Raw genomic sequence first — 12,184 nt, 5'->3', positions numbered from 1 at the left:
GTACTCAGAAATTACTTGTTAGGGAAAAACATAGTGTTGTAGGTCAATTATACTTCAAAAGCAAGCAAACACACAAACTTATAGAAAAAGAGATCAGATTTGCAGTTACCAGAAGTGGGTGAGAAGGGAGGGGAAATTGGATGAAAGCAGTCAAAAGGTACCAAAAAAAAAAAAAGAAAGAAAGAAATTACTTGTTAAGTAATACCAATACTAAACAAAAACAGTTTTATGGTACAATTTCAGAATTGTGGTGACGAAAGACTGAGGACAAATTTTAATTTCAGGGAAAACAATCCATTCAATTCAAACAAATCACTTACTAATGATAAAGGAAAGTATTAAGAACCCTATCTTAGGGCTTCCCTGGTGGCGCAGTGGTTGGGAATCCACCTGCCAGTGCAGGGGACACGGGTTCAAGCCCTGGTCTGGGAGGATCCCACATGCCACGGAGCAGCTGAGCCTGGGTGCCACAACTACTGAGCCTTCACTCTAGAGCCCACGAGCCACAACTACTGAGCCCGCGTGCTACAACTACTGAGCCCGCATGCCACAACTAATGAAGCCCACGTGCCTAGAGCCCGTGCTCTGCAACAGGAGAAGCCACTGCAATGAGGGGTCCATGCACCACAATAGCCCCCCCCCGCCACAACTAGAGAAAGCCTGTGTGCAGCAACAAAGACCCAATGCAGCCAAACATAAATAAATAAAAAATAAATAATTAAAAAAAAAAGAACCCAGGGCTTCCCTGGTGGCGCAGTGGTTGAGAGTCCACCTGCCGATGCAGGGGACACGGGTTCGTGCCCCGGTCCAGGAAGATCCCACATGCCGTGGAGCGGCTAGGCCCGTGAGCCATGGCCGCTGAGCCTGCGCATCCGGAGCCTGTGCTCCGCAACAGGAGAGGCCACAACAGTGAGAGGCCCACGTACCACACACACACACACACACACAAAAGAACCCTATTTTAAAAAGAGATTAACATCTATTGTGGTTGGGGTTTTTTTTGGTTTTTGTTTGTGTTTTACCTGTCAATAGCATCACACTGGTAGAGTTGTTTAAGAGCCTCCAAGATAAGTCTCTCGTTAGGTGGATCCAAATAGGGAAACCTGTGTGTTTAAATGAGATGTAAAATGAGATTCCATTCCTTGAACATGGCAAGATCTTATACAGATTTGAAAATTCATTTAAAAGGTTTTACTTCTGTTTTTCAAGTCTTTCCTCTCTTTTTTTTTTCAAAGCATTCTATGACTGTGATCAGCATTCAGCAAAGGAGGAAATTTTTTTCTGAATCACACTCTTCCATTTAATTCAAGAAGCCCTTCTTTTTGATTCCCCCTTAGCCAGAACACTCTCACCATTCCTCTCTACTTATCTTAACCTTTCCTCATTCTTCATAGCCAATATCAACTCTACTCTGTTCTGTAGTCTGTAATTTTTATTACAATTTTATAAAACACTGAAGGAAAATTAACTGAAAGTGGCTAAAAATTAGAAATTATTTAATAGTACCTCAAAATGGCTTTTTAATGAAATGATAAATACTTAAATTAATTTAACCAATTTGCTTTATTGTATGTATGGATGTGTATGTACTTATTTTTTCCTGAACTACCTTCAAACAGGTTGCAAATGTAATGCCAATTTACCCCCAAAATATTTCAGAGTGCACCCCCTGAAAATAAGGACATTCTCTTACATACCACAATATCATTTATAAACATAAGACAATTAACAATATTCACAAAGGACAGTATGACTACTGAGATGCCTCTAGAACATGGATCTATTTCACACTTGAAAATAAATATTTCTTTAAATATGGAAAAAATAATATTCACAAAGGACAGCAGAGTGGCATATAACCCAGTGTCAATATATATCCCCCCACCCCAGGAACAATAATCATTTAATATTATTCTGCACTGCATTTTTTTTCCACCATTAGTTTTGAAATGCTAAATTATCTACTCCAATTTCTCACCTTGAAAAAGGTCCAACAGAGGACAAAAGGTCTAATACCTTACACAAAAGTCAATTCGAGGATTGACAACTCTATTTAAAAACAAATAAACAAAAATCTGGTAGACTGTTGTACCGTCAGCTTTCCTACAACTTGTACCAACAAGTCCTGGTATCTGCTAGAGCAAGAGTTGGCAAGCACTTTCTAAAGAAGGCCAGATAGTAAATATTTTAGGTTTTACAGGCCATATGGTCTCTGTCACAATTACTCAACTCTGCTGCTGAAGCAAAAGCAGCCATACATTAATGAATGGGCATGGCTGTGTTCCAATAAAATTTTATTTACAAAAACAGTCAGTGAGCCTAGACCATATTTTGCGACCCCTATCCTAGAGCAATACCAGACTAGTCAGCTTCCTCTTCTAGATGAGAGTCATTTTAGATTTGTAAAAACTACAATTATTTCTCTCCCTTGATTATACCAATTACCAATTCTGTCAAACTCTCCTTGTATTATTTGGTTTCTAAGAGACCCACCAAACATATTTAGCATTTTTTAGAAACAATCTAGTTTGTCAAACTCCTAATAAAACTCGATGACATGCAAAACTGAACTCCAAATGTACAGTGACCAACACAGAACAGGAATGCTATAATTCCCAATCACCTGGACACTGTGGCTTATTAATATAACCAAAGTTTATGCTAGTGGAATTTTTTAATTGTTCTTTAAACAGAATAATAATTGCAAGCTCATATTAAGTTTGTGGTGATCTGATCATTTCAGATCTTTTCCACACTGAATTTCTTTAACGTGCAACCAAAACATAACGATTTAAGATGTACCCCTTCAGACTTTTACCTTGTTGATTTTTGCCCAAGGTTCTGGCCTATTGAGACCATTCTAAATCTTGGTTTTAATCATCTGCCCATTAGAAATGAAGATATTTTCCAAAGATCTGGTAATCATGACTTCAATATCTTTATTTACTCTTTTCATTAAAACTGCTTATCAGGAAAGAGTGAAATTCAGCATACTACCGGTAAAACCTTCATCAAGGCTTGGTGAGCAATTAGTCAGTTCTGTCTGGATCCGGCTATTTGGCAAATATACCCTAATTCAGCAGTACTGTTACATCTTATTCACAAATACGTCCATATAATCTTGTTAAATATTGTGTTGAAAACAAGAGACATTAGGTTATCAATCAATAAATCCTTGTGGTGCCTCCATGAAGTGGATGGTCCTGCCTCCAAACCGAAAAGAAAATGGTTTATGATAACATATTCTTTGTGAACCACTGTGATTCACACTGATGATTACAAATCAACATTGTATTCTCTTAGGGACTTCCCTGGTGGTCCAGTGGTAGAGAATCCGCCTTCCAATGCAAGGGACATGGGTTCGATCCCTGCTCGGGGAACTAAGATCCCACATGCCGCAGGGCAGCTAAGCCCGTGCACCGCAACTACTGAGCTTGCACACCTCAACTAGAGCCCACGTGCTGCGAACTACAGAGCTCACACGCTCTAGAGCCCGCTCCACGACTAGAGAGAAGACCGCACATTGCAAGGAAAGATCCCACGTGCTGCAACGAAGACCCAACACAGCCAAATAAATAAATAAATATTAAAAAATATGTATTATATTCTCTTAAACCATTTTCCAATAAACTACGCTAGAATTTGCTAAGAATCAATGTCAAGCTTACTGGGCAGTTGTTTCTATAACCTGCCTTTTTCTTAAATGGAAAATTGATTTTTGAGTTTCTCACAATTTTCTGGTAACCTGTTCTGCATAATTTCTCAGAGACGACCCACGATACCTCTGACATTGTATCTGCAAGTTCTTCTGGTGCCATGGAAATAATGTCTAAAGCCACAATACAAACTCATTTATGGTCATTAGGTTTTCTCTCATTACTTCCTACTCGATATTGGTCATTAATTCCTTCTTATCTAGACTTGCTCTTATCTTTTCAGTTGTAAAATCATTCCTAATGGAGGAGAAAGGGGAGGCAAAATAATAACTGAAAAGTTCCATTTTCTCTCTGTCACCTACGAATACTATACCACCTATCCCAAATTCTGGTTGTACCTGCCCATATTCTGCACACATCTCAAAAAGAGCAGGGAGACACAACATGATAAATATAATTATCACTGCTGTATGTTATATACGAAAGCTGTTACGAGAGTAAATCCTAAGAATTCTCATCATGAGGAAAAAATTTTTTTCTATTTCTTTAATATTTTATCTGTATGAGATGATGTTCACTACACTTATTGGGGTAATCATTTCATGATGTATATAAGTCATTATGCTGTACTCCTTAAACTTATACAGTGCTGTATATCAATTATATCTCAATAAAACTGGGAGAAAAAAAGGGGGGGTGGGGGAGAGAAGTCTTTTTTTTTCTGGTCTCTAGCATTTTAAGAACTTTCATTACATTCTAAGTCTTAAAACTTAAGATGAAAAAATAACTCAGTGCAGATGATATTGAGTAATTATTGTTCCTATTTTCCTAATATATATTTATTCTTGATTATATGCTGCTCTGTTAGCCTTTATAAATATTATTTTTAAATATGGGTTCATCTGTTTGGCCATTTAGATTTCTTTAAATGGCTTTTCTTTCTCATTAGTATCATTTATGATATCAGTTAGAATTTTACATATTTGCTTTCCTCTTTCTAGGATTTATATTCTCATCTAGATAATCTCTAGTCTCGGGACTTCCCTGGTGGTCCAGTAGGTAAGATGCCACACTCCCAATGCAGGGGGCCTGGGTTCAATCCCTGGTTGGGGAACTAGTTCCTGCATGCATGCTGCAACTAAGAGTCCACATGCCGCAACTAAGAATCCCACATGCTGCAACTAAAAAAATATCCCGCGTGCCGCAACTGAACATGCCACAACAAAGACCCGGCGCAGCCAAAATAAACAAATATTAAAAAAAGAAGAAGAAAACTTCTAGTCTTATGATAATAACGATAAAAAAAAAAATCTTAGATGGCTTTCTAAGAGTATACAATACATATTTGGATGCACCTAGTAATTACTTCCCTTTTTATTATGCATTTAAAGAATGCATGGTCACCTTCTCCCAAGGTTCCTCACACTTTAACATTTCCAATTAAGACCAAAATTAAAACCAAGATAATACTTTCTTTCATTATTTCTTCTACCATAAATTTCATAATGTGAAATTTCAAGCTCCTACAATATTCTGTCCTATACTAATTATATTCTTTAACATTTAACTAATTTAACAGTTGTTCTATTTTTTGCTTCGTGTCGAACCCTCGTTTCCCCATTATAATTTAAGCTTAGTGAAAGCAAAAACCTACTAAGGAGTATTATTCTGTCTCTCGTCGTACTTGGTACCATGCTGGCCATACAAACTCAACAACACTTTCTGAGTGGCATTAGGGTCATTGTACACCTTTCATTACAGATAAACAGTGGTCATTAAATTATCCAAATAAACATCAGCATGAAAACTCCATTAAGCCAAGGTTAAAATACGAGCAAGGGATCAAATCCCAGTAAAGCAATGCAAAGAAGCCCTTTATTTGGGTTTAGCTGAACCTTGAAATGTAGGGACATATGAGTCAAATACTTCAAAACAATTTCTGAGGAATAACCTGACTCCCTAACAAGTTTTTCTTTTTTTCAAGTTGTCTACATACCTTATTACATCGTGTATGGCAAGGCACTTTAAGGTCAGAACTACAGATGTCAAACTAGTTCTCTTAATCTCAGGGATCACATGGTCAGGCATACACTGGTTCCAAAAGTCTTTACTATATATGCGAAAGCATTTTCCTGAGGAAGTCCTGCCAGCCCGGCCACTTCGCTGCAAGGCCTCACTCCTTTAGAAGGAAAAACAAACAGACAAAACACAAAGTCCCCAAAACGTTCTGTGAGTTGTCTAAGTGATTCACGTCCTTCCCCAAGCCAATCAGAAATTATCTAATCAACTGTTCTTTGAACAAAAAGGCTTAACACAGAGACTTACTTTGAAATGGGAACCACCTCTAGGATGTCCAATCCTAATCTGGGATTGTGGTTTAACTGCTTCACAAAGCCACCATCTACCACGTATCTAAGTATAATGAGAAAAAGGTAAGTTTCTAGAAAATAAGGAAAGACTTGTTAATTTTTAACCACTTTGGGTACTCCTTTTCTACCAAACTAACAACTATGCAACAACTTTTAAGTTAAGTGTAAAACTTGGAAGTCAAGAAATTGGAAACCCCATACACTGCTACTGGAAATGTAAAATGGTTCAGCCAATGTGGAAAATGGTTTGGAGGGTTGTCAAAACGTTAAACATGGAATTACCATATGACCCAGAAGTTCCATTCCTAGGCATACACCCAGAAGAACTGAAAACAAGTACTCAACAAATACTTGTAGACATATGTTCATAGGAGCACTGTAAGAGGACTATAAGAGCCAAAAGGTAGAAACGGCCTAAATGTCCATTAACCATTAAGGGACGAAAGGATGAACAAATTATGGTATACACATACAACAGAATATTATTCAGCCACAGAAAGGAATGAAGTACTGATACATGCTACAACATGGATGAACCTCAAAAACATGCTGAGTGGAAGAAACCAGGCACAAAAGGTAACATATTGTATGATTCCATTTATATGAGATATCCAGAATAGGATATCCATAGAAACAGAAAGGGGTGGTTGCCAGGGGCTGGGGTGGAGGCGCAAATGGGGAGCAACCCCTTAAAGTGTACAAGTGTTTATTTGGGGGTGATGAAATGTTTTAGAACTAGATAAAGGTGGTTGTTGCACAACACTATGTATGTAATAAACAGTACTTAATTATTCACTTTTCAATGCTAATTTTATGTTCTCCCATTGAAAAAACAAACTTGAAAATCAGCTCTAAACCATTCTAACAAGTTCAGAATCTAATTCCAGTTAGCCTTTAACTACACCACTTTAAGCCAACTTAACGGAGAATAAGTCAGGTAAAAAACTAAGTTAGGAACAGTATTAAGTCTATCATTCACTTAGGGAACATTCTGAAATACACTATTTAATGACTTTTGCCTTTGCTGGAAACAGAAAATGGCAGAGCTTAATTTACTCAAGAGAGCTGCTTGCCTAAGCCCTTATTGAAACCATTATTTTTAAAGTAAAGAGAAAAGCAGAGGAAATTAAACTTCTTCTTAGATCTGAATGATCATTTTACCCAAAAGAAACATATAGGATCTCTGGGTCTGGTCCAGCCTTCCTGTGGCAGAGACAGACTTAGTTAAGGACATAAAATATATTGGGTAAAAGATAAATATCCAGAAGGAATGTGGTTCAACAGTCTGAAAGAACTTCATATTAGCTATGAGTCTAGACTTAGACTGATAAGTGTTTCTCTACAAAATTTACTCCAAAATTTGATGGCATCACTAATTACATTGAAAAATAAAGTCCATTTCACAAAAGGGTGAAAAGCAAGCAACAGTACCTCGAGATAAACACTTGGATATACAAAGCTTACTATGTGAAGTGGAGCTGACAGGTAAGAAGGGAATATCAGATCATCTTAGGTACCTGCTGGTAATGTAATACAGAAAAAACAAGTTTGGCTTCCCATTTAAAGAAACCCATTTAATGAAACATCACACATAATCTTAAATTTGGGAAGAGAAAGCTACATGTTACCAAGTACCAGTATTTAAAAAGTGTGAACAGGCTTCCCTGGTGACGCAGTGGTTGAGAGTCTGCCTGCTGATGCAGGGGACACAGGTTCGTGCCCCGGTCTGGGAAGATCCCACATGCCATGGAGCGGCTGGGCCCGTGAGCCATGGCCGCTGAGCCTGCGCGTCCGGAGCCTGTGCTCCGCAACGGGAGAGGCCACAACAGTGACAGGCCCACGTACCGCCAAAAAAAAAAAAAAAAAAAAGTGTGAACAGAAATACTATGTGCACCTCCTACTCCATTTCCTATTCAGAGCAATCAATAATTACAAAAAATGATAGGTGATTACAAGTTAAGAAAGTGAGAAGGGAATTAGTGGAGGGCACAGAGACACAAACTTAATGCTTTATGATTAGCTAAGTGGCTTCCTCAGCTTTAAAGGGAATTTTAAAGTTATACCTGATTCCATCTATTGTCAAAGATGTTGCAGAAATATTGGTGGATATGACGCATTTTCTAATTCCAGGTGGAGGTGGCAAAAATATTCTTCTCTGTTGATCTAAAATATATGTAAAGACAAAATACTAATTTACAACATGCATTTGTCAAACTCAAGTTTTGAAAAACTCATTTCTTTTCATTAAAAGTTGTTTTCTTCACCTCTTTAATTATCTTGAATTCAAAATATAATAGCAAAAACTATTTTTCCTCATCTTTCACTATTAAGATCTCTAGATCCATGGAATCATAGATGATTATTGCTAAAATAAACCCTACAGCAGAGTCCTTTATATAGGTCATAGCTCCCTTAGAGACTATTTAAAAACTGTGGGCCTTGTCTCCATTAAAAGTCACATAGGTACATACACAAAAAAATTTTCAAATAATTAACAGGGTGTTCAGGACTCTGACGTCTATCCACGGACAACAGATTAAGAACCTCTCTGTGCTTTAAACACTGATTGGCTAAGGCGGTTTTTTACTTTTTCAGGTGTCTGGCCAATTCATCACTCCATCTCTAAACAAGTAACACCACCCTTATTCCCACTATCCACACGTTCTGAAGGGTGGGCCTCAGCAGCGATGCTTACATATGGTACCTTGCTCCTCTGGCCAGTTTGTGGCACCAAGGATAAACATCTCCCTTCAACTGGGCCAGTCTCATTCTCCTGTGAATTTGGAATAAGGTCCAAGAGATGCTCAATTTGATTAAGCCAGTTTCTTGCAAAGAGAAAGAATTAACTTGTGAACCATAGGGAAGGGACTAGTGTACATGGAGGAAAGCTAGTCTAAAGAGAATAAAAAATGAATCATCCATGAGAGTTCACAAGAGAGTATTTCTGGGTTGCTGGCAATTCTCAGGCCTGAGTGTAAAATAAGCAGAAAGGTGGGTTTGACCAGACTTGCCCTCCTGCCAGGTTAAGCAGAGAACAGGACAAGAGAGTTAATGTTTGCAAGGAAATGATTACAGCATAGGCAAAAGGAGATAAGTGATAAGACAGATCTCAATGCAATCTGAAAACTGTTGAATTAGGAACAGAGAGTGAGCTGGCAGAGACAGGAAGTAATCATCAGAAAGAGGTTTAAAACTGAGATCAGAAATGAAGATAATGACAAAGTCTACAACGTTAAATTTTTGAAGGGGTGGCCATGGTGGGATGAAGGGAAAGATCACTTAAGCTAGAGAGGTCAAGCAAGGGATTTGGGTAGATCGTCTATTTCAATGACATCCAAAAATGAGGAGTAATAATTCCAGGGAGTATATAAGTCAATCGATTGGGGTATAAAAAGAAATCATTAGCATGTCTATTTATATTTCTCATAACATCCTTTTAAACTCTTTATTTTATATGTGTTTACTATTTTATGTTATATGTTAGAACAGTAAGTACATATATGTCCTTTTTTTTTTTTTTTTTTTTGTGGTACGCGGGCCTCTCACTGTTGTGGCCTCTCCCGTTGCGGAGCACAGGCTCCGGACACGCAGGCTCAGCGGCCATGGCTCACGGGCCCAGCCACTCCACGGCATGTGGGATCTTCCCAGACCGGGGCACGAACCCGTGTCCCCTGCATCGGCAGGCAGACTCTCCACCACTGCGCCACCAGGGAAGCCCCATATATGTCCTTTAAAAAGAGAAAAAATTTAAATGCCTGGCTGCAATTTCCACAAGATATTTGGAAATTTGTTCAGAAAATTCACTCTTTCTACCTGAACAACCTCAAGTTGTTTTCTTTTCAGCAGCCAAGAAAATCTTAACCAAACCTGTTTTTAAATAAAGTACAAAACCTGTTTCCAAAGAAAATCTTAAAAAGATCCATGTATCCGCAATATATAAAACAGAACAAAGTTGAACTATTATGAAGGGGAAAAGGAGTGGCACAGACAATCACAGTTTTAAAATTACGTTACTAGGCCAACTATCTCATTTTATAGATGAGAACACTAAAGCCCAGAGAGGTCAAGCAGCTTGCCCAGGATTTACATACAGACAGCCAAGTTTAAAACCAAGTCAAGTATTGCTACTATTTTTCTAAAAATCATTCTGAAATTATTTCACAAGTAAAAAAGTGCTAGAAAGGCAGCTTGCACATAAGTGATAAAAATTATTTTTTAGGTGTTTCTTAGATTTAGGTAGCTCAGACAGTTCAAAGGATTCATATACTATTTTGCAGTTCAAGTTATATGTTTACACATTTATTTATTATTTATTGTCTATCTATTCTACTACAGTGTAGCTCTGTAAGAATAAGGACTTTCTTTTATTGTTTGTGGTGGTAGTTACACAGGTATGTACATTGTCATTGTAGGTACATATGCCCAGTACCTACAATGGCTGGACCATAGAAAGTGCTCAGTAAAGTTCAATGAATTGATCAATTTAAAAATGCATGATATAAACAATAAATTGAGATCCTTCTACCTTTGAAATTCCACATTACCCTAAAATTTTAAATAAATTAGAAATGTCTAGTCTGAGCATACTTATGAGTAACTCTGTTTTTCAATTAACCCACGTCTAAAAGTACCTAATTTTAGTCTTCAGTTCAGGCAAAATTTCAGTTTATCATTTTGTTCACTACAGTCAATTAAAAAGTCCTGGGGCTTCCCTGGTGGCGCAGTGGTTGAGAGTCCGCCTGCTGATGCAGGGGACGCGGGTTCGTGCCCCGGTCCGGGAAGATCCCACATGCCGCGGAGTGGCTGGGCCCGTGAGCCATGGCCGTTGAGCCTGTACGCCCGGAGCCTGTGCTCCGCAACGGGAGAGGCCACAACAGTGAGAGGCCTGTGTACCGCAAAAAAAAAAAAAAAAAAGTCCTGAAACTGCTGTTTTGACAAGACTTACGTTTGTTTCACATTTACATTTTACCCACATACTTTCACCATATTCCACAAGTATAAACACATGCCAATTTTATGTTTGTTTATAAAGGTTTGGGGAAAAGTTAAATACATATATCCTAAAGCACATTCTCACTTTCCACAAAGAAAAAGGGAAACTGAATATTTTCATTAAGATGTAGCAATTCTCCTGATTACCTCCATGCACCTAATAAGGTACTAGAGTATAAATTAATGGTGGGGGGGGATTGGCAAAGAGGTAGAAAGATGTTCCAAAATCTACCAAGAAATAAGGATACTGAGAGAGACCACTTAACGCTCTTAATGGAGTAATGTTACTAAGATACATGTATATGACATATTATATGTAAAGGCCAACTGAAACGTCCTCATAGAATTTCTTGTTCCAAATTGATCCCAAAGCAGAAACGTGTTTGAGAGAGAAAGTGTGTGTGTGTGTGTATGTGTGTGTGTGTGTGCGAGAGAGAGAGAGAGAGAGAGAGAGAGAGAATATGTGTATAAAAGGAACATAAAGCTATAAACAGAAATTGTCAATCAAAGGGGGAAAAAGATGATTCTGGAACAGAATAAAAGAGGTACAACACTGCTCAGCTCAAACTCTACCCCCACCCCCCGAAGTCATTTTTGGGTAAGGCAAAAATATCTTGAGAATTCTCACTAATACAGATGAAAATCAAACTTCTAACATAGAGAAAAGGCTTGAGATAATCAGTAACTGCAGGTGAAAAGATAAAGTAACTAGAAGGAAGCTAAAAAATATGGAAGACATGCAATCCAACATAAGAATAATTGGTATCCCTGAAGTAGGAAACCAATAAATAGACAAGAGTTATATACAAAGATATAACCCAAGAGAATTTCCTTGAAATAAAGAATTGAATTTGCAGATCAAAAGAGCAACTAAGAATAATTTATCTTGTTTGTGGTGGTAGTTACACAGGTATGTACATTGTCAAAACTCACTGAACTATACACTTAAAGCGGGCACAGTTTATTGTATGTAAATTATACCTCAATAAAGTTGATTTTTAAAAAGAGCACATAAAATTCCAGGAAAATTTTACTATAAAACACTCAACACCAAAAAATATTCTAATTAAAAACTATTGAACTTTAAGGATAAAAATAGAAAATTTCAGGCAATCAGACAGAAAAAGCAAATCACTTACAAGGAGGGGAAAAAAAATCAGGTTGGCC

The 12,184-nt window shown here is 37.7% G+C and overlaps 1 protein-coding gene across 3 annotated transcripts in view; it reads right to left on the bottom strand.

Annotated features, from left to right (window-relative positions):
* The window catches only part of DHX40 (DEAH-box helicase 40), a 51,967-nt gene that overhangs the window by 28,561 nt on the left and 11,222 nt on the right, over positions 1 to 12,184 (bottom strand). For all 3 annotated transcript variants that reach the window (XM_081219368.1, XM_081219370.1, XM_081219369.1), the window contains 4 exons: positions 8,089 to 8,188; positions 5,982 to 6,068; positions 5,653 to 5,835; positions 1,023 to 1,103 (listed from right to left, as the gene is read on the bottom strand). In XM_081219368.1, the coding sequence (XP_081075494.1) occupies positions 1,023 to 1,103; positions 5,653 to 5,835; positions 5,982 to 6,068; positions 8,089 to 8,188 (451 nt within the window). The remainder of the gene's footprint in view (positions 1 to 1,022; positions 1,104 to 5,652; positions 5,836 to 5,981; positions 6,069 to 8,088; positions 8,189 to 12,184) is intronic.

This window comes from Mesoplodon bidens, assembly GCF_964165515.1.
Source record: "Mesoplodon bidens genome assembly, chromosome: 19".
Classification (NCBI taxonomy): domain Eukaryota; kingdom Metazoa; phylum Chordata; class Mammalia; order Artiodactyla; family Ziphiidae; genus Mesoplodon; species Mesoplodon bidens.
Note: the sequence above shows the minus strand (reverse complement) of the source record. Positions and strands in the feature narration are given on the sequence as shown.